The following is an 18,240-nucleotide window of genomic DNA, read 5'->3' as shown; positions in this document are numbered from 1 at the left end:
TCCTTACTCTCTGCTCTCCAATCTCTCACCCATTCCTTGAGTACTCCTCCACGCTCAAGACTTGCCCTTGGAGTCTTCTGGGGGGGAGGGGGCAAGGCTGATCACCCCCAACTTTGTACTTCAGGAAACGGCCATGGCTCCCAATCCAGGGGGAAGCCTTTTAGGGGGCCTGAGCTCCAGCCCAGCCCTCCACAGGCTGAGTGGGGGGAAGCCATGCCCTCCAGTAGAAGGGGTCCCCTGTGAAGGAGGCCCCCCCCCATGGCATGGGCCTGCTGAGGCCCCACCCCCTATTTGCAGGGGTTCCCTTGCTGTTTGGACCAGACCATATATGGTAGGATCCTCCCTCCCAAGGAACCCCTCTCTCAGGGATAGAATAGGAAAGGTTTTCCTTAAGCCTTTAATTCAAACCACCTTTTAAATAGAGCTCGTTAACCCATGCCAGTCCCTGGGTGCATACCTTTACACTGGGTTAGCAGGGTGTGTATGTAGGGCAGCCTCTCATACTCTGTGAGGGGATTGTATAGCCTACTTCAAGCCTGCGACTCCGTTTAATTCTTCTCCAGATACTTGGATGTTGTTCCTCTTGGCTAGAGAAGTGATGTGCCCTGCCTGGAATCACATGCCCCGGGGACGGGGACCGCAGAGCTGCAGCTCGGTCTCCTGCTGCCGCTCCGTGACCTCATGCTCCACTTCCTGGTGGGTTATCCCCAGCAGGCCGCCCCCCGGGAATCACGATGTCAGCATGAGGCCAGGAGAGCATCTATTTATTAGTGGAAAAGGGCACAGAGGCAGCTGCTATTACACTATTGCCCATTCTTCCAGAAGCAGACACACCCCAGAACTTCCCCCCAGAGGCACTGCTTGAAACCCTCTCTGAGCAGCCCCATCTCTTGGGGTTGGTCTGCGGGCGCACCAAGAAACACCGCCTACCCTCCGCCAGCATAGCAACTGGTATAACACTCTATTCAACTCCATGGGGTCCCTGAGTGACTGCCACAGACCCCTGTTTAATGCCTATAGACTCCTACTTGTTTCATTCCCGTCAAATTCTTTAGCTTAGGCTCATGGGAGGAGCTTGAGCAGGTTAGTGCCCCCTTTCCCCTCCCAGGCACATCCATTCCCTGACCCAAAGAGTTTCTCATCTATTTAGCTTGTAAAGGGTGGGAGAGAAGTCTTATCTCCATGAACCAGGGCACAGAGAGATTAACAGTCAGATTTTCAAAAGAGCCCAGGGCGTTGGGTGCTGTACATCTGACACTGCGCCCCTTTGAAAATCGGGCCCTGGCTGACGTACGTGAGGTCACACTGTGTGTCTGGCAGAGCCGGGAATTGAACTCGGGGCTCCCTCTGAGCAGCCCGGCCCTCAGGCAGGAGACCTTTCTTTTGCTCTAGCCCCGTGTTTCTCAGTTGCTGCATTGCGATCCCCGGGGGTGTAACAAAAACCAGCCTGAGGGGTTGTGAGAGGTTGAAAATATGAATACAGTCCAAAGCAAAGCAAATCTCGCTCCCCACTCTCCGCAGCCCCGCACTCTTCATGGCCACGTATTTTCAGTCAAACTCTGGAAACGCACACACAAAATGCAGTTATGTAGGCACGAGCACTCAAGAAGGAATACATTGTTTTCATTTCAACAGGACTAACTTTTTAATGATTTGGATTTTGGCCACATATACTAAGTATCCGTAGTGTGTTTAGATTCACTGATGGAGTATTTTGCAGTTGCCTTTTCTTATATTGTACATACACTGAGGGTCTGTCTACACTGCAGCTAGGAGTAAAGAGAAGGAGAAGCTACCATGAGTCTGTCCACCTCCCAGCTCAGGTGGACAGACTCATGGTAGCTTCACTCAAGCTAACATGCCAAAAATCGCAGAGTGGCTAGTGGCTCACAGGTGGCATTACGAGCTAGCCACCTGAACTCAGACAGAGAATTGGGCAGGCTTTGACTCCAGCAGCTAGCCTGTGCCATCTCCCAGCTGCAGTATCGACATACACGTTGTGTCTGTTATGGTAAACCCGGATAAAGAAACACTTGTTATGCTCTTAAATCCGTTTGCTTTCTCTTGCATCTGCAATAACAAACAACATCAGTTCAGAGTCCTTGTTGCTTTGAGCCTTTGTTTAATACAAAAGGTCATGGAGTAGGCAGGATTAACACAAGCTATAAATATATCATTAAACTACACATGAATTGTTTTTCTACCACTCAAAAACAAACAAACAGCGTGGAAAAGTTTGACAAAACACTCAGCTGTTCCTGGCAGGCAGCCATCGGCAACCTGGTAGCATCCCCAGTGTTCTGTCCACTAGTAAGTTGACTGTTAATACTTTTAACTTAAGACTGTTACCTTAAAGTGTGCCCCTGCTCTGAGAAAAATTTCTACAAATGACACTCTGGAGATCCAGGTCTGTTGTGCAGATTTGGATTTCCAGATCAAATACACTCAGTTTAAAAGATTTTTAAAAAAGGTTTGTTGTACCCCCATTTATACTCCGTCCAACTCCACTGGAGGTAGAGGAGTTGACCTTGCCCCTTGCTCCCTTAACTGAAAGCTACCTGCGCTCACCCTGGGATCTGAAAAGCAAGCTGGTTCCATTTGGCTCATGAATTATGAAACCCTGGCTAGTGCCAAATAAAATTCTGCCCTGAACTATCCCTCTGTATCCTCCTCCTCCTCAGCAATGGAGTTGCACAGGTGGTGGTGTAACGGAGGGCAGATTAACGTTGCTGTCAGCGATGCGTAAGCCAGAGGACAGTTCGGCTCCCTCTCCTGCAGCAGCACTAGCTTTGCAGGTCTAATAGGATCTGCAAGACAAGATCCAACTGCATGTGCAATGGGGCAGCGGGGGTGGGGGGGAAAGGAATTCACCATTGCCCCGCACCTTGGGCAGTCATTTACACCAGATCAGAATAGCAGTGTGTTGCAGGGGGGAGGGTCAGTCAAACCCAGGGAGCTGATTGGTTGAGTAGGAAGGAACCACTTTTTACACGGTCACTTTTCAGAACGGAAGCCCACTTTAAAGTCTGAAAAGGTTGTAAGGATTCAGGGCACCTTCCTGGAACCGACTGTCCAGTGCCGGCACGGGGGGAATAGAGGCCTCCAACCTTCCACCTGATTTCCAGGGCCTGCTGGGTTTTAAGGTTCCAACTTTTTGGATCCCTGCAAGCACTTCCAGAGAGCCAGGCACCAATCTGAGAGGTGCAGCTTCAAGGGAGTATTTCACAGAGCTCTTCCCTTTAATCCTGGCAGTGCCGTTAAGCATCAGCACACTAAAGGTGACCCACTAAGGGGGAATAAAATGAGCTTTTGCCCTTTTTTTAGGTTGGAAAAAGGAAGCTTGAAAGATTTTTCTTTTAAAGGCTTTTTTTCGTTCGCTTGATATTTTCAAGGGAACATTTCAGGAATGCAGAGTCTGGTTCTATCGGGTTTTGTCAGAGGGGTTCTGGGATGGGTGCTTTCCCAGCCCTTACTTCAAAGGTTCTCAAACTGGGATAGACGAACTGCTGTGGAGACTTGCTGGTGGTTTATGGAGAGCTGGCTGATTTATGGTGCCCAGCTCCTCCGCCTCATTTCTCCTGCTAAATTGCATCAGCAGCCAGCTAAAAATCTATTTAAGCCTTTCCGGTTATCGCTCTTCCATCTCAGCAATCGCCACAGGGCTGCTACATGACGGCAAATGGAAGGGGAGACTGTGGAAGAGAGAGGTGTCTCTATCAAGATGTGGTCCCTTCACGACCATCTGAGCATCTTTCTGCCTTAAGGGTTTGCTGCTCCGTCCTCCTCATGAACAAAAAGAGCTTCTCTCTCAAACATCTGCACTAGGCATGAACAAAAAGGAGCAAGAGCAACAAAAATGCATTCTGAGGCATCTGGAATGAAAAAAAATCACATAGCCTCCCAATTAATTTTGGATGTCTCCTTCTAAAAACATATTCTCTGCTCAAATTCTCAGATATGGGCTCGAGGGAGGAATTTCTGGGAAATTCTCTGGCCTGTGTTATGCAGGAGGTCAGATCACAAAGGTCTCTTCTGGCCTTAAAAAACAACAACAAAGAAACAAAACTATGGATCCATCAGGTTTCACTTTCCTAGAGTCTGATGTCATATTCCTACCTGTTCGCCAGTCATCCATATGGTCTGTCAGGGGAGAGAAAATCTGAAATGCTAATGTAAATAAACAACCTGGGGCGGGGGACGGGAGGAAATATCCCCCTTAAAAACACCACCTCGGTTTTATATTAAAAATAGACTTTTTTTGGTAGGTCACCTTTCCAAAACATTCTTATCACTGTGCCAATAAGGTCCTAATTTTTCAGAAGAGCTCAGGGCCCAGTTTCCAAGCACTTAGTACGCCCAATTAGGGCCAGATCTTCTAAAGTTCTCAGCTCTCATTTAGGCACCTAGGTAGAGGTCAAATTCACCCAAATATACCGTATTACACCCATAGAAAATTCGGGCCTATGGGAAAGCGTCTCTCTCAGCTGACTCATAGGGTAGGAAAGTAGCAGTAAGTCCAGCTGTGGCAAAAAGAGGCTCAAAACAGATTGGAAAAATAAAAGTTGAAGTGATGAGACCCAGTCCCTGGGGAAGAGGAGATCAGTGCCTGCGTGATGGGGACAGTGGAGTGGAGGAGTCCTGGAGCAAAGAGGGTTAATTCTGAGGCTTATCACTGAAGTGTAGCATTGATTTTCAAAGTGGACTAATAAGGGGGTTTTACTTAAATATAGACAGGATGTGTTTTCTGTGCCTTTAAGGAACTACTCCGCTAAGCTATTTTCTTTCACAGTTTAAAATGCTTCTCCTTGGCAGTCTTGTGTTTCTTCTCCAAACCGATACCCTCTCTCCTCTTCCCCCCACCCCTCTCCCCCACTCCTGCTGTCAGAGGGAGGTGGCGAAGCCGATCCGGTTGCTCCGCCGGTCGAATTCAGTGTAGTATTGCCCGATGAAGCTGGCTCCCAGAATCCAGAGGGGGCCGGTTGGAGGAGGGATGTCCAGACCTGCGAATGCCACAGTGCAGATGTCCTCTCCATATTGGGATTGCTATGAAAGGAAAGAGACCCAGCTCATGAGGAGAGAGACGCCGGGGGAGAGAATCCTGCCCTGGATTGGAATTTGTTTCCCTAGATCCTGAAATGCCCCAGGTGACTGCCTCCTCCCGGTTGCTACTTAGCTCCACAACTCTCCCAGGAATCTGGTCCACACTTCAGTTTATGCTTTCCAGCCAGGCCTGCTCCAGATTTCTGCTCCCCACCTCAGGTCCTGCCCCGCACACCAGATTCTCCTGCTTCACTCTGAGATTTTGCTGTGAACATGAGAAATTACCCAAGGAGGGTTTGTGTTTTGTAAAAGCAGGGGGTGGGGTTTGGAGTCAGGTCCTAGTTTATCCAGACATCTCCACAAACTTCGTGAGCTTTGAAAAAACTAGTTCCGGTTTAGGCTTATCTTTATTCCTAGGTGTGTTATGGGAACAATATACAGGGCATAAGTCTGGAGTCCACGGCTGATGAAATTCAAAATAACAGCTCTGAACCAGATAAAGAACACAACTGGGGAACTGCCTGCAGTGATCTCTTACTAAACCCTTCTCTGCCCTTAACACAAGTTCACACATGTTCTTTAGTGGGTATCACCTAGAAATCCCTTGTCAGGAGCAGCAGTTGCCTTCTCCACCCCCACCGCCAGGAATAACAGGACAGGCGTCTCACCTGGAGGACGTAGGCCGAGCCACTGAGTGCGTAGACCTTCCCGCCAAGGTGGAAGGAGATATCGGGCAGCAGGTGGACTTTGTCACAGTCAACAATATACTGGAGCAGAGGAAGGAAGGAGAAGGCGATTAGGTCCTATAGAGGTGGTCTCCTGGGGTTCAGAGAAGGATGGTCCAGCAAAGAATCTACTGTAGGCACAAGTAGCCTCAGCTAGAGGCTGTTGCAACTCATTTGATAAAGCAGACCCATGCTAGCAACAGAGACTGACCAGTGTGGGGGCATCCCATATCACCCCCCTCCCACCTCACTGCTCATTTGGGCTTCTTGGACTACCTCACTCGGTCTCCCAAAGAGGTGCAACCACACAGAACAAGCTGGAAGGAGATCAAGAGCGCGTTAACAAGACAGTAAAAACCTGGGGGCCAGGGATCCTGTTCTGCCTCCCTCTGCCTGGGGTTGTGACTATGCTCCCAAAAGGAATCTCTCTCCTTATCCACCCCTGGCCAGCCTTAACGCACATGGAGTCTTTGACCCCTGGCTTCATAAAGGAGAAGTCATCAACACACTCCATCTGCTCCTGCACCGCTGGGAGAGGATGAGATGACCTGTCTCTGCCAGTGGGAATGGCCAGTGCTACCCCATGGTCTGGAAGAACAGGGGCCCTGTCACAGCCAAGGGAGTGCAGGCTGAGCACTCCCCCCTGGGAATCAATTGTAACCTCATCCCCATCATCCCTAGCACCTGCCCTAGTTCCCAGGTCGGGACCTAATGAAGCTGGCTGCTTGGTCACATGCCAACCAGCGAGCAGATGGACAGGAGCGAAGGGTGGGTTTGCTCACCCCTCCTTCTGCCAGCTCCGTTGCCTGGATGGCTTTCATCAGCACAGCTATGGAGCCTGCTGGGCCGGTGATGTAAGAAGCCCCCGTGTCGATGGCCACCGAACAACCTTCTTTGCAGAACAACGTTTCAGCACCGACAGACACCCTAGGGAGTGAAGGAAAGAGCTCTGACTTTCCCCTAACGTCTCCCTCCCGACAGCACTCCGGTCACCTCTGCCCTTTAATACCAAGGTCAACTGGAGCCTTAGAAATTACATTCATCTAGGTACCTCGCTCTCTCTGCTTGCCCCTCCAATCAGCACCAACTCTTTCCCTCCCAGTCCATTTCCTTCCACCTCCCTTCACATCCTTCTGCTAGGTGCTGACGTACATCTGCTCTGACCCTTCCAACAGACCCAAGCGCTCTTCTTGGGCCCTGACCCCATCAGTCTGCTAGCTCCTACACATTCCTCCCAGCCCCAACCCTGTAACACACACAGTTCAGGGTCAGGAACCCCAGGGCACGGGGCAGCTTGTGTGCACGTGCGTGCTGAATGGCCCTGCGTTGCCCTGCGTTGGCCCTGCGTTGCCAATGACTCTGTGTCTCCTTGGACAAGTCACACCCAGTGTCTCAGTCTCCCTGCCTGTGAACTGGGCTTACCGACCTCTCAGGACTGGACCGTGGGGTAATCCTCTCATGTTGAACACAAGGAGGGCTACACACGGACTCAGCACTATTCTTGTTAACCTTTGGGATCCAATGTTACTTGTCCCCCAGCACTTTTTGCAGGCATTAGAGGGGTTAACCCCAGTGATCCAGCCTGATTCCAGCCTTGATAACTCTATCGTGCCTCCCCACCTAGGAGGGAGGGAGCTATGTAAGGCCTAGGTGTGCTCCCTGCTACTGACCCCTTCATGCTGATCTGCCAGTAGCCGTTCTTGTTGACATTCAGGTAGTGGAAATCCCCGGTGTAGTAGGCTGGATCACTTCCTCCAAGGATAATTTCCCCTCCGGGTTTCAGAAGAGAGTTCCTAGGACATAAAACACAACAGAGTAACTTCCTATCTTGTCCCTTCTCTAGGTCTCCACTCCAGAAAGGCAGGGGATGGGGAAACCCCATAAGGACCAAGACATGATGCCTTGCAGATTTCATATGTGCTAGATGAATTGAGTGAGGGGAGTTAGCGGGCATGGTGACTAGCATCTGGGAGGTGGCTCCAGCATGCAGAAAGCTCTGTTTAGAGGCTTCTTGGGAATCTCAAGTTCACACCTAGCAAAGCTGCCACCAGGCTGCTTGTGCAAGGCTGTGCTTTAGAGGCTGAAGAGTGTTCCAGCAAGTGTAATTGACCTTGTGTCAGTGGCCCAATAAGTGCAGAGGGAGCTCATACTAACCAGTACTGGGCTGCTAAAGGGAGTCATTTTTTGGTATGTTTCTGGCAGAGCTAGCAGAGTTTACCGCCCAGAACCGGGGTGCAAGGGTGATTGTTAGTGTGGTGATGCCTTGAGAGGGTTTGTGTTTGATCATCTTCTTACTTCGAAGCTCTGCAAAGAAAGAGAAATCTAATAAAACAAGGATCCTAGGGAGATTTTGCCTTCAGGAGCTCTGCATACCAGCTGGCCAGATCCGTAGCTGGTGCAAGCTGGCCTTGAGCTACACTCATTTACACCAGCTGAGGATCTGGCCTAGGACTGCAGACCAAGGACTTTGGGAAAGGAGTCATTAGGCTCTGTCCATCACTGACAGTCGCACCTTTATTAGGGAGCACGAGATCCACAGGTTTCGCTTCACATTCTGATTTCTGGATTTGTTTCTCATTATTTTTTGTCTCTTGAATTTAGTTTTACTGCTCATAAAAGCCAGGAAGTGACAGCACCAGTGTGGGCTGGGCACTGTGCAGATGGCTTCCCCCAAGGCACGCTTCCAAAAGCCTTTCCCTAAAGCTGGCTGGGAAGCGGGGTCGATGCCACACGCATTGTTGCTGGAAATGGAGACATTTTTATTTCCATCAATATTTTTCCTCAAAAGTTTTCGGAGTTTCATTGAAAAACCGACTTCTCCTCCGCCCATTTTCACTTGCGGAAAACCCAAACAATTTCTGTTTGGGGGTTTTCCAGTTTTTCACAAGAACCTGAACATTTTTGGGGGGTCCCAAATGGGTATTTCTTACAGAAAAATTATTTTTTTCACAAAAAAGTCATTTTCCACCAAAACATGTTTTGAATGACAATTTTTGACCAGGTCTGCCTTTCACTCTGACCTGCAACACCCTGGTTATTCCAGTAATGGGTCCCCAACACAACTGTGCCCTGCCTCTCAATCTTGGTCCACAGCCCCTCTTCCTACTATTCCAGTCCTGGGCACCTGAGCTCTGCCCCGTGCCCTTCCATCCTGGCCCAAAGCTCCCCTCTTCTTCAGTTCCAAGGCTGCACCCGAACCCTGCCAACCTTCCGCCTCTTCTGTTTCTTGGACAGTGAAGGCCATGCTAAACAAGGCCATAATTCTGAACCCAGACAACTTTTATACTCATTGCTCTTGCAGCAGTGAACCCCGGGGACCCCCACCACACTATACAAGACTAATAGACTCATGCAGCGCTCCCAGTTCCTCTGTGGTACGGGCTGCTTGCTCCTAGCAACACCCACCTACTGTAGTAGACGGAGAACACATCCTCCTTCAGGACCTGCTGGGAGAGGATCCGGTCAAACACTGGGGTGATGCCATCGATTGCCTGGCTGGGGTACCCCATGCCCAGCACCCCATCAAACCTGGCAAAGATGAAGGGGAAGGCAGGCAGCGCCGTGGCTTCAGCAAAAACTTGGATGATGGGGATATCAGCCACCTGGGGAGAGGAGAGTATGAGACAGTGCAGATCAGTGGAGCGTACAAGGGGGTCTAGTGCTCTTTTCTTTGGTGCACAAATATCGTGCACTCGGGTATTCTGCATGTTGCTCATTTAAACACTCAAGAGGGCTGGTAGCACATAGGATCCTGATTCATCCATGCACCGGTGCAGAGCCCAGCTCAGGGGCCAAGGGATAAGCAGCGAAACTCCCTGATCCTGGGGTTTTCAGGGGCTGCTGCAGTCTGCAGTGCGGGTTAGAGCTGCCACAGGGGCTGCTCTAATCTGTGCACACCTGTCCACAGCCACTATGAACCACTGCAGAAGCTGCCCTGCCCCCCATCCACCCCAAACACTCCTGCTGCTCAAGGGACTGCAAGCGAATGGAGATCATCCCTCTCAAAAGCCTGATTTTCATGCTGAGCCCCACAACTCCCACTGACCTCTGATGGGAGTTGGTGGTGCTCAAGCAGGCTCCAGATCACTGCAGGTGGAGCCATAAAAACCCTGGCTTCTCCTGTATTTTGGGGGAAAGCTGGACAGGCTCCTAGCCCTGTGTAACTAACAATGCCTGTGGTGACATGAGTTTAAACAAAACCCGCTACACTCTTCGCTTTGGACATTCCAGTGTTGCCAGCTCTCTTGATTTTTTCAGGACCCTTCCCATTCTTGGCATGGTTCTTAAAGCACGAAACTCCAGGAATCCAGTGATTATGGGAGAATCTCTGCTTTCATTTACAGGGAAAAGGAAGGGTTTGTCCACATGAACACTTAGCTTGAGGCAAGATGGGGTGTAAATCGACCCCTCTGTAGCCTGCCGCACACTAACTGTCCGTGTGGACGCTGCTGCCGTGCACTCAAAGTGCTGTAGTCTACTTTGCTCTACCCAGCTTTGGAACGTGGTTGTCTGGCGTGTCCATGTTCCAGGACACACAGCTGGCTTGACTGATGGGGGAAGCAATCCTGTCAGTCTGTAAAGTGCTTTGGGATCTTTGCAGATGAAAGGTGTGACAGAAATCCACTGAGTCAATGGGCCAGATCCCCAGCTGGTGCAATGGGTATGTCTACATTGAAGTCAATGGTGCTCCACTGAGTGGAAGATTTGACCTATACCGGGGGGGAGGGGAGGGGGGTTATGGCCTGATACAAAGCTTAGTGGAGTCAGTGGGTGTCTTTCCATTGACTTCAATGGGCTTTGGAGTTTATCCTTAGCATGGCTTTGCCAGCACTTACCATGACGACGTCCTGGCTGAGGAAGCCTTTCACGCTTCCTGATCCATACTGGATAGCAAAGCCCGTTCCGTTCTCCAGGTACGTGCGTGATTTGGAAGAGTCGTAGCGGTTGTGAGACACTGGGGATACATTAGAAAGGAGGGTGGCGGGAGTTAAAGCCAATCAGCATGACAGGCTGGTGCTATCTGCTTCCATCGCTATAGTATGTGAGTGCCTCACGAAGGTTAATTAATTCCTCCATTCCCTGCAATGCAGGGGAGAATTATCCCCTTTTTACAGCAAGAACCTGAGCCAAAGCCCATCCAAGTCAATGGGAGTCTTTCAACTGACTTCATTGGGCTTTGGATCAGGCTCAGAGGGATGAAGGGACTTCCCCAAGGTCACACAGGGGGTCAGTGTCAGAGTGGGGAATAGATGCCCAGATCTCCGTTTCCCTTCATCACAAGCTCAGACTGCCTCCACAGGTGCTTGTGGTTTCCGGCAGTTTTCCCACATTCCCAACTCCCTGAGATCTGTTCTGAGATGTCATTCAAGTCCTTTCCTCCCATCAACCATGCTCTCTCCTGCTATGACCACGTATATGCTCCCACCAAGTGGCCGAGTCCAGAACCCTTCTCTGCATCGTGACACATACAGTCCCACCTGGAAGTAGTATTTCCCTATCATTTCACATGCACGTTGAGGTGTGAGTGTGCACTTTTGTTACACCATAGGCTTCTTCCATACTCCCTACTCCGGGTCCTATGCAATCTTCCTACTGAAAATGATACAGGCTGATTGCAGGAGCCACAAGAAGTGGGGTCTAATTCTGCTCTCAATCCATTGACTCAAATGGAGTCAGTCCTGATTTGCACAAGCCCAGAATCTGGCCCCTGACAGTGGGCATGAGACGCTCCAGGGCTCACCGCAGGCGCTGTAGAGTGGAGAGCATCTGCAGGAAGGCACCCAAAGGTTGGCCGAGCCCGTGTCAAAGACCACTTTGAAGGTCTGCGCTGGTGTGCCAATGCTGATCTCGCCAAAGTACTGGGTCTGGAGAATACACGACAGGAGGAGCATTAGAACTGAATGTGAGCCCTGGCAATCCTGATTTGTGCTGGAGAGAGCATTATCCTTAGGAAAAATTACCTGCATTCCCATCGATGCACCCTAAGCGTAACAAGAGCCCCATCAGAGGGCCTCAAAGCCATTAGCAAGCTTTAATACTTAAGTCACTCCCTGCAAGCCTGGTCGTGAGGTATCATCATCCCCATTTGGGCAATGGGAGACCTGCTCCTTCTCCACCACAGACATGCTGGGGGACCTTGGGCAAGGCACTTAGGCCCAGATTATTAAAGGGATTTAGGCTGAGCATTGCCAGGCCTGAGCAATTTCCAAAACCGATGTAGGCACTTCAGAGCCCATGTCCCATTGACTTGCAAACAGCCTGAGTCCCTTTTGAAAATGGGACTTTAGCCATCTAAATCGCTTAGGCCGGGCATCACCGAGACTGAAACAGGGCTAGGCCCCCGTGTCTCTGAACAGCTCCCCCTCCACCCCCGTAAAATACTACTCCACTGCCACTCGGAGGGACAGGGGGGTGAGGATAAACTCATTCAGTGTTGTGAAGCACTCAGATACATTGGCAACGGGGACGGTCTAAGCACCTAAGACAGGGTGGTATTACATGCGTGTAAATGGAGATGCACTGGGTGTGTTTACACAGCCCATGGCAGCAAGCCTCTGAGCCCAGGCCGACAGACTCGGGCTCGCAGGGGTTGCGCTACCCTGCTAAAAGGAGCTGTGTCAACTTTGCAGCTCAGTCCCGAAGCCTAGGGAAGGGGGTGGGCCCGACACACAATTTAAGAATGCTGCCTACACTGCTGGTTTTAGCACTGTAGCGGGAGCCCTGCGAGCCCCAGTCTGTGGACCCGGGCTCAGAGGTACCTGTAGAGGTGAAGAGACCTGCCCAACATCACCCAGCGAGTCAGAAGCAGAAACAATGAGCCCCGACTCCGGCTCTAAACACTAGACCATGCTGCCTCCCGACAGCACAGTCTTATTTAAGTGGTGTCAGGGTGACACAAGATTGTTCCTGCCCCGAAGAGGTCTCTGTATTTCACGGTCCTGTCTGTTTCCCTCAGTGCTTCCGTGTAAATGGTAACGAACCTTTGGAACATGGCAGATTCTCCGTCACTTGAAGTCTTTTAATCAAGTCCAGATGTCATTCTAAAAGACATACTATAGCTTGGCCAGAAGTTATCGGCTTCCTGCGTGGCAATAGCTTTGTCAGTAGAGAGTGCTACGTCCACGCTATGGGGATTGTACCGTTTTAACGACAGCAGGACAGATAAAGCAGTACAACTCTTGTGTTGACAAGCCCGTAGGCCCGGAAGGAGACCTGGGGATGGGTCCTGAAGCAATAGGGGAACTCACGTCCAGGTAGTTGGTGAGGATGGTGGGGGCCGTCCCGTTCCGAGGGCCTGCGACACCGGCGTACTTATTCTGCTTCAGGGCAGGGAAGACATCCGACACTTTCACACCCATTTCCTGCAAGCTCTGACGGATTGAGGGCATTTTCTTTAGTGGGATCCTATACATTGGGGGAAGAAGGAAAAATGCCAGGGGCTTAGGGTGACGGTTGCAAGGTGCCTGGAGTGAGCAGCAAGATAAGATGCCGGATAGCTTGTCAGATTTCCTCTGCATCTCAGAGAAGACGGGGCCAGACCCCAGCTGGGGTCATATAAATCAAAGGAGGCTATGCCGACAGCAGTTGAGGAGCTGACCCGTTACGCACAAACACTTGAAAATCCCCATGTTCCTGTTCTTTAATCTGGGCCCGATTCTGCTCTGATGCTGGTGTAAATCAGGAGTGACTCCACTGAAGTCAGCCAAGCAACTCCATTGCAGAACTGGTCTGAGAACAGAATCGGGCCTGTAGAAAGCCACGCTGGGCGAGAGACCCGGCGTTCCTCTAGGCTAAGCCATGGCAGCTGGCCTGGCGAATGCAACTCAGTTACTCTAGGTGGCAGCAGACACCTGGCTCAGAATGGCAGATCTGCCAGCCTGACTGGAGTCTGGAGCTCACAGGCTGCCCCAAACTGCCCCTCTTATCCCAGTGGAAGATGAAGCAGCTCAGTGGCCGGCACAATCAGCACAGAGCTATGGAAACGTATCCCCAGATGACCGGTTGCTGCTCACGCCTAAGGCCAGTCACAGCTGAGTAGAGCAAAACGACTGCATGAGGCCAGATCCCATGCTCACGGGGCCAAGGATGCAGGAGACTATTATATTCTATGGACACTGCAGAGAGAGTTTAAGGAGGTGGAATTTGGCCAGGGCACGGTGGTTCCTCCCCTCTGCAGTTGCAGAATATGCCACTGGACCTTTCATACCCTCATGCGGTCACTCGGGTTGTTGGACTTCAGTCTCATGCTGCACCCCTGAGTTCTGTATCAGAGCATTGGTGTAGCAGTGACTCCAAGGGGAGGCCGCTCCTTACGGAGTCCCAGCAGCTGGTGGGCTGCACCCCTATGGGATGGGACAGGATCACAATACAGGGTATCAGTTGCCACGAATAGCTTTATAAAGTCACTTTTCTTTTCCCTCCCAATGCTCCTTGGTTGCTGGGTCCCCTGTCTCTCTCACCCCTGAAACCCCATCCATGTGCTAATCACAAGCTTCTCTTTTGTACAGAGGGTTTGTCAGATCAGACCGAACCAACAGTCCACCAAGTCAAGAGCATTTCGGATTCCTCTAGAACGGCCCTGATTCTGGAGAGGAAACCTCCTCATACAGCACCTGGCTAATTATCTTTGAGCGTCTGCACTTACTGTCTTCCCTCCGCCTTCTCTTTTTGCTGTGAACATTTCTCATTCTTCCACGTTCTCCTCCAGCAAAGTTTATTCTCCCTCTCTTTGTTTCCATCCTGATCTACACCACTTCTCTTTGCCTTTCCTTTCCTCTCTCTGTGGGTCTCTCTTTCTCCATGTTCATCTGTCTGTCTTTCTGTCTCCAGTCATTCTTAATGTTACCTGTCCGCAATCTGGAGTAAAATTTTCACGGACTTTCAATGAGACATAGCGTCCTAAAAATGCCCAAGTCACTTTTCAAAATGAGATGTCAGCTCCTAAGTCACTTTGGTGCTTTAGAAAAATGTTACCCTTAATTTCCGTGCCCCTCTTCCCACATTCTAATGTGTGTTGAATTGAGATAAGAACAGATTTTTTTTAGTGGCAATTCTGAAAAATCAAATACAAAAATCTTTTTAGATCCACCCACAAATGAACATTTTCAAGCTTTATTTTAGCCAGTTGAAAAGTCGAATGAAATATTGTTTCGGGTTGAACAAAATGTTTTGTTTAGATTTTGAGCATTTTATAAAATAAAAGGGAAAGAAATTTGGAAATGAAAAGTGGTTTCAAACAAAAAATAATCAAAACCTTTCAATTGTTTCAGAATTTGCAGAGTTTCCCCCCTGCCCAACATAAACAATTTGGCAAAAACCAACACAAATGTGGGAAGCGTTTCCATGACTCCAAGTTTGCATTTTTTGCCAAAAAAAGAATTCAACCGAAAAATATCACCTGCTCTACGAGAGGAGGACCCAAGCAGCCAAATTCAGGTCCCGCCTTTCCCAAAGCTCAGAAGCAATGGGGTCCAGTGTTCCAGTCTAGGACCAACCCTTGGGTGACCAATTCACTAATACCCCCCCCTCACCTCACTGTTGGGCCCTGAGGCAAGGTCCCAATAAGCGTTTACAAGGCAAAAAAAATTACTTGGTTCTCAGAGACCTGACTCAGGTTCTTATTTTGTCAGTAAGAGACGTCTCCTAAGGGGCAACAAAGCCTCCAACTTGCCATTCCAGTGAAGTTTCTGCCCCAGAGACTCTCTACATTAACTGATACCAGGAGTGGAGAATGCTCTGTCCTGGCCCTGCAGCCATCACCCAGGGGTAGGAACTTCTCCCACATCCCCTTCAAAGGCCTAACTTAAATTGTGTGGGACGGATCCTCATCTCATTTGCACTGGGGAAATTTGGAGTCACTCCGTTAGTCTCAGTGGCATTACTCTGAATTTATACCAGTGTAAATGAGATCTGAATCTGCCTGGAGAAATGCATTTAGAAACAGAGGAAGCCCTTGCTGTGCGCTACCTGTCCTTCTCTGAGTGACATGGCAGAGGTTGGCAATCGCTGGTGGGGTCTCTAAGTAGGCAAACGGGCCAAAATAGTTGTAAATGCTCGGGCTGCTCTGGCGACACAAAGCAGAAATAAACCCAGCTCAGCTGGCTGAGGACAGCACAGCCTCTGCTTCACCCGTTCCACAGCTAATCTAAGACTTAAATTAAAACCCTTCGTCTTCCCCTCTTCATTTTTAAAAATAGAGACACTGCTGACCAATGCAACCTCCCCAAGGGACCGAGAGCGAAGCAAGCCCAGACCCGTTGAGTGAACTTTTAAAAAGTGAGGGCCAGATCCTCAGCTGGTGTAAATCAGCATCGTTCCATGGAAGTCAACAGAGCTGCATTGATTTACACCAGCTGAAGATCTGGGCCTCTGTCATCAGTTACAGCCAAAGTGAAAAGAAACATGCAAGAGAGATTAACACACACACACTCCATCCCTTAGGCCTTTAGTAACATACAGAACGTTACCTTTGGAAAGCATCAATTGAAGAGCAGAAGAGTCCTGCACCCCAGGTAGCCATCGCAAAGATCAGAAAGTGTTGCATTCTTCTAATTTGCTCCGTTTGCATGGACCCCTCTCTCTCTCCACTGCTATAACCTTTCTCTAGGACAGCAGATTCCTGCTTGCATCAAAGGAGAGGAAAAACTCATTGTGTTTTTATAGCCAAACCTTCTGCATCTGTTTAGGTTTGTGCTCAATGCGGATTGGAGGAAGACTGGGGGATAAGAAATCCTGCAAATGGGGACGCTCCATAGGTACACAGATTTTGGAGCTGAGCTTGACCTCACTTCCTGGCAAAGGGCAGTTTGGGTGACACACACACACACACACACACACACAGAATGCGGTGTACATCCCAATAATGCAGATCAAATCTCTTCAGGTATACTACGGCAAAAGCATTTAATAAAAGGATTTAAAAAATAAAATTTCTCCATGTAGCTAACCTGTGCTCTTTTAATTTATTAGCATTTCCAGAGTCATCTCAAAGTATTTAATAACACTTGGCATTTACACCACATGGGCCAGACCGTCAGCTGGCGTAAATCAGGCTAGCTCTATGGAAATCCATAGAATGAGGGTGAATTGGCCCCAGCTGAGCCCATAATAATGCCGTTCATTCTCGGAACTTGATAGACTTTGCAAAAGTGGGTGAATTTTATCCTCCCCAAGGCCTGGACAGGCGGAGTGATTTGCCCAAAAGTTGCACAGCTGGGAATAGAACCCAGGGAACTTGGTCCCAGTCCCCTCTGTTTTGACCACTAGCTCATGCTATCTCCACTGAAGCCCTGAGGCAGGATCTTCAGCTGATGTAAATCAGCACAGCCCCACTGACGTCAATGCAGAAGTGCCCAATTACACTACTCAAGGATCTGACCTGTCCAGTTGTCCTGCACAAGTCATGTAGGGAAAGGCTAATACTGTGGTTGCATCTCCTAACTCCATACTGAGGCACCAGTGTGAGTGGCCTGACTTAACACTGAAACGAATGAGAGCTGTGGGCGCTCTGCAGCTCTGAAAAACTCGGGTGCCTGGCTTCAAGCAGTCAAGTAAACATGGAGGCCAACTCTATTTTGGATGAGAGAAATTGAGTCCCCTACCTTCTGGCAGGTGCCATTGCCCAGTGACACACAGCCACAGGCCTGTTCTTGAGTGGAGCACAGGAGACTTAAGATGGGCCTTAAAGGGTCAGCAAAGGGGTTGGGTTTCTTTAATTGACTCTGTATTTATTTTCCCACAGGCTGCCTTGGACGCAGCCCTGATGAGCAGGGATTTTCCCAAACCCAGCTGTTTCACTCCCCTCCCCAGAGGTTAAAGGGCACTGAGGGGCTGGCACACAGGTCAGACTACGTAAGAGCTCTGGCTGTGTGTGGCAATCCAGTAAATAACGCAGGGTGGGAAGCGCTGGTTCAAATGAAATGTTGTGGCTTTGGTGCGATTCCTGCCAAGCCCAGGGAATCAGGCTGAAACCCTGGTCTCCCAATGAGCAGCAGAGCACTCCCTTTAGCTATCAGGCAAGGCATCAAAGCAAAGCATCCTTTCAAATGATCAAAATCTGGGACCCCGCTGGAAGCAGTGGTCACTGTCACATGCTAGCCGACACGTGGACCCGATTCCCCGCTGCCTTGTTCATTGTGGAGTCATTTACCCCTGTGCACAGCTGCTCCCAGAACAGAACACTTTGCCCAGGTGTAATCAAAAGATGAAAAAATAACACAGTGGAGATCTGGGAGCAGCTGATGCAAATCGGGATAGTTCCACGGCTTCACATATGCCAGCCAAGAATCTGGCTCGATCCATCACCACCTTGCACTGTCATTTGCACCAATGCCAAGTTAATGCTGAATGCCACCAAATCAGAATGGTTGTGTTACGTCGCCACTTTGCACTGGTGTAAATGATCGGGTGAGGTTCAAGGAATTGAGTTCTCCATGGTCTTGTGAAAAGGGCTGGGGGCCGGGGGTTAACCTATCCA

General features: G+C 49.9%; 1 protein-coding gene across 1 annotated transcript; it reads right to left on the bottom strand.

Annotated features, from left to right (window-relative positions):
* Positions 1 to 1,673: 1,673 nt before the first annotated feature.
* Positions 1,674 to 16,370, bottom strand: REN (renin). Its single transcript, XM_084611594.1, has 9 exons — positions 16,232 to 16,370; positions 13,013 to 13,169; positions 11,506 to 11,629; positions 10,601 to 10,719; positions 9,171 to 9,367; positions 7,436 to 7,558; positions 6,548 to 6,692; positions 5,709 to 5,807; positions 1,674 to 5,043 (listed from the first exon to the last, which is right to left on the bottom strand). Exons 1-9 carry the CDS (start codon positions 16,330 to 16,332, stop codon positions 4,882 to 4,884), a joined length of 1,227 nt encoding a protein of 408 aa, XP_084467720.1. The 5' UTR covers positions 16,333 to 16,370; the 3' UTR covers positions 1,674 to 4,881.
* Between the last annotated feature and the right edge of the window lie 1,870 nt (positions 16,371 to 18,240).

This window comes from Lepidochelys olivacea, assembly GCF_965140295.1.
Source record: "Lepidochelys olivacea isolate rLepOli2 genome assembly, chromosome: 21".
Taxonomy (NCBI): domain Eukaryota; kingdom Metazoa; phylum Chordata; order Testudines; family Cheloniidae; genus Lepidochelys; species Lepidochelys olivacea.
The sequence above is the reverse complement of the archived record's forward strand: the minus strand, read 5'-3'. Positions and strand labels throughout refer to the sequence as shown.

Coding starts and splice junctions, on each gene's coding strand:
- REN (XM_084611594.1), bottom strand. CDS start 16,332: ATGCAAACGGAGCAAATTAGAAGAATGCAACACTTTCTGATCTTTGCG. Junction 10,720..11,505: donor TCCACTCTACAGCGCCTGCG/GTGAGCCCTGGA, acceptor ATGTATCCCCAG/TGTCTCACAACCGCTACGAC. Junction 6,693..7,435: donor TGGCAGATCAGCATGAAGGG/GTCAGTAGCAGG, acceptor TTCACTCCCTAG/GGTGTCTGTCGGTGCTGAAA.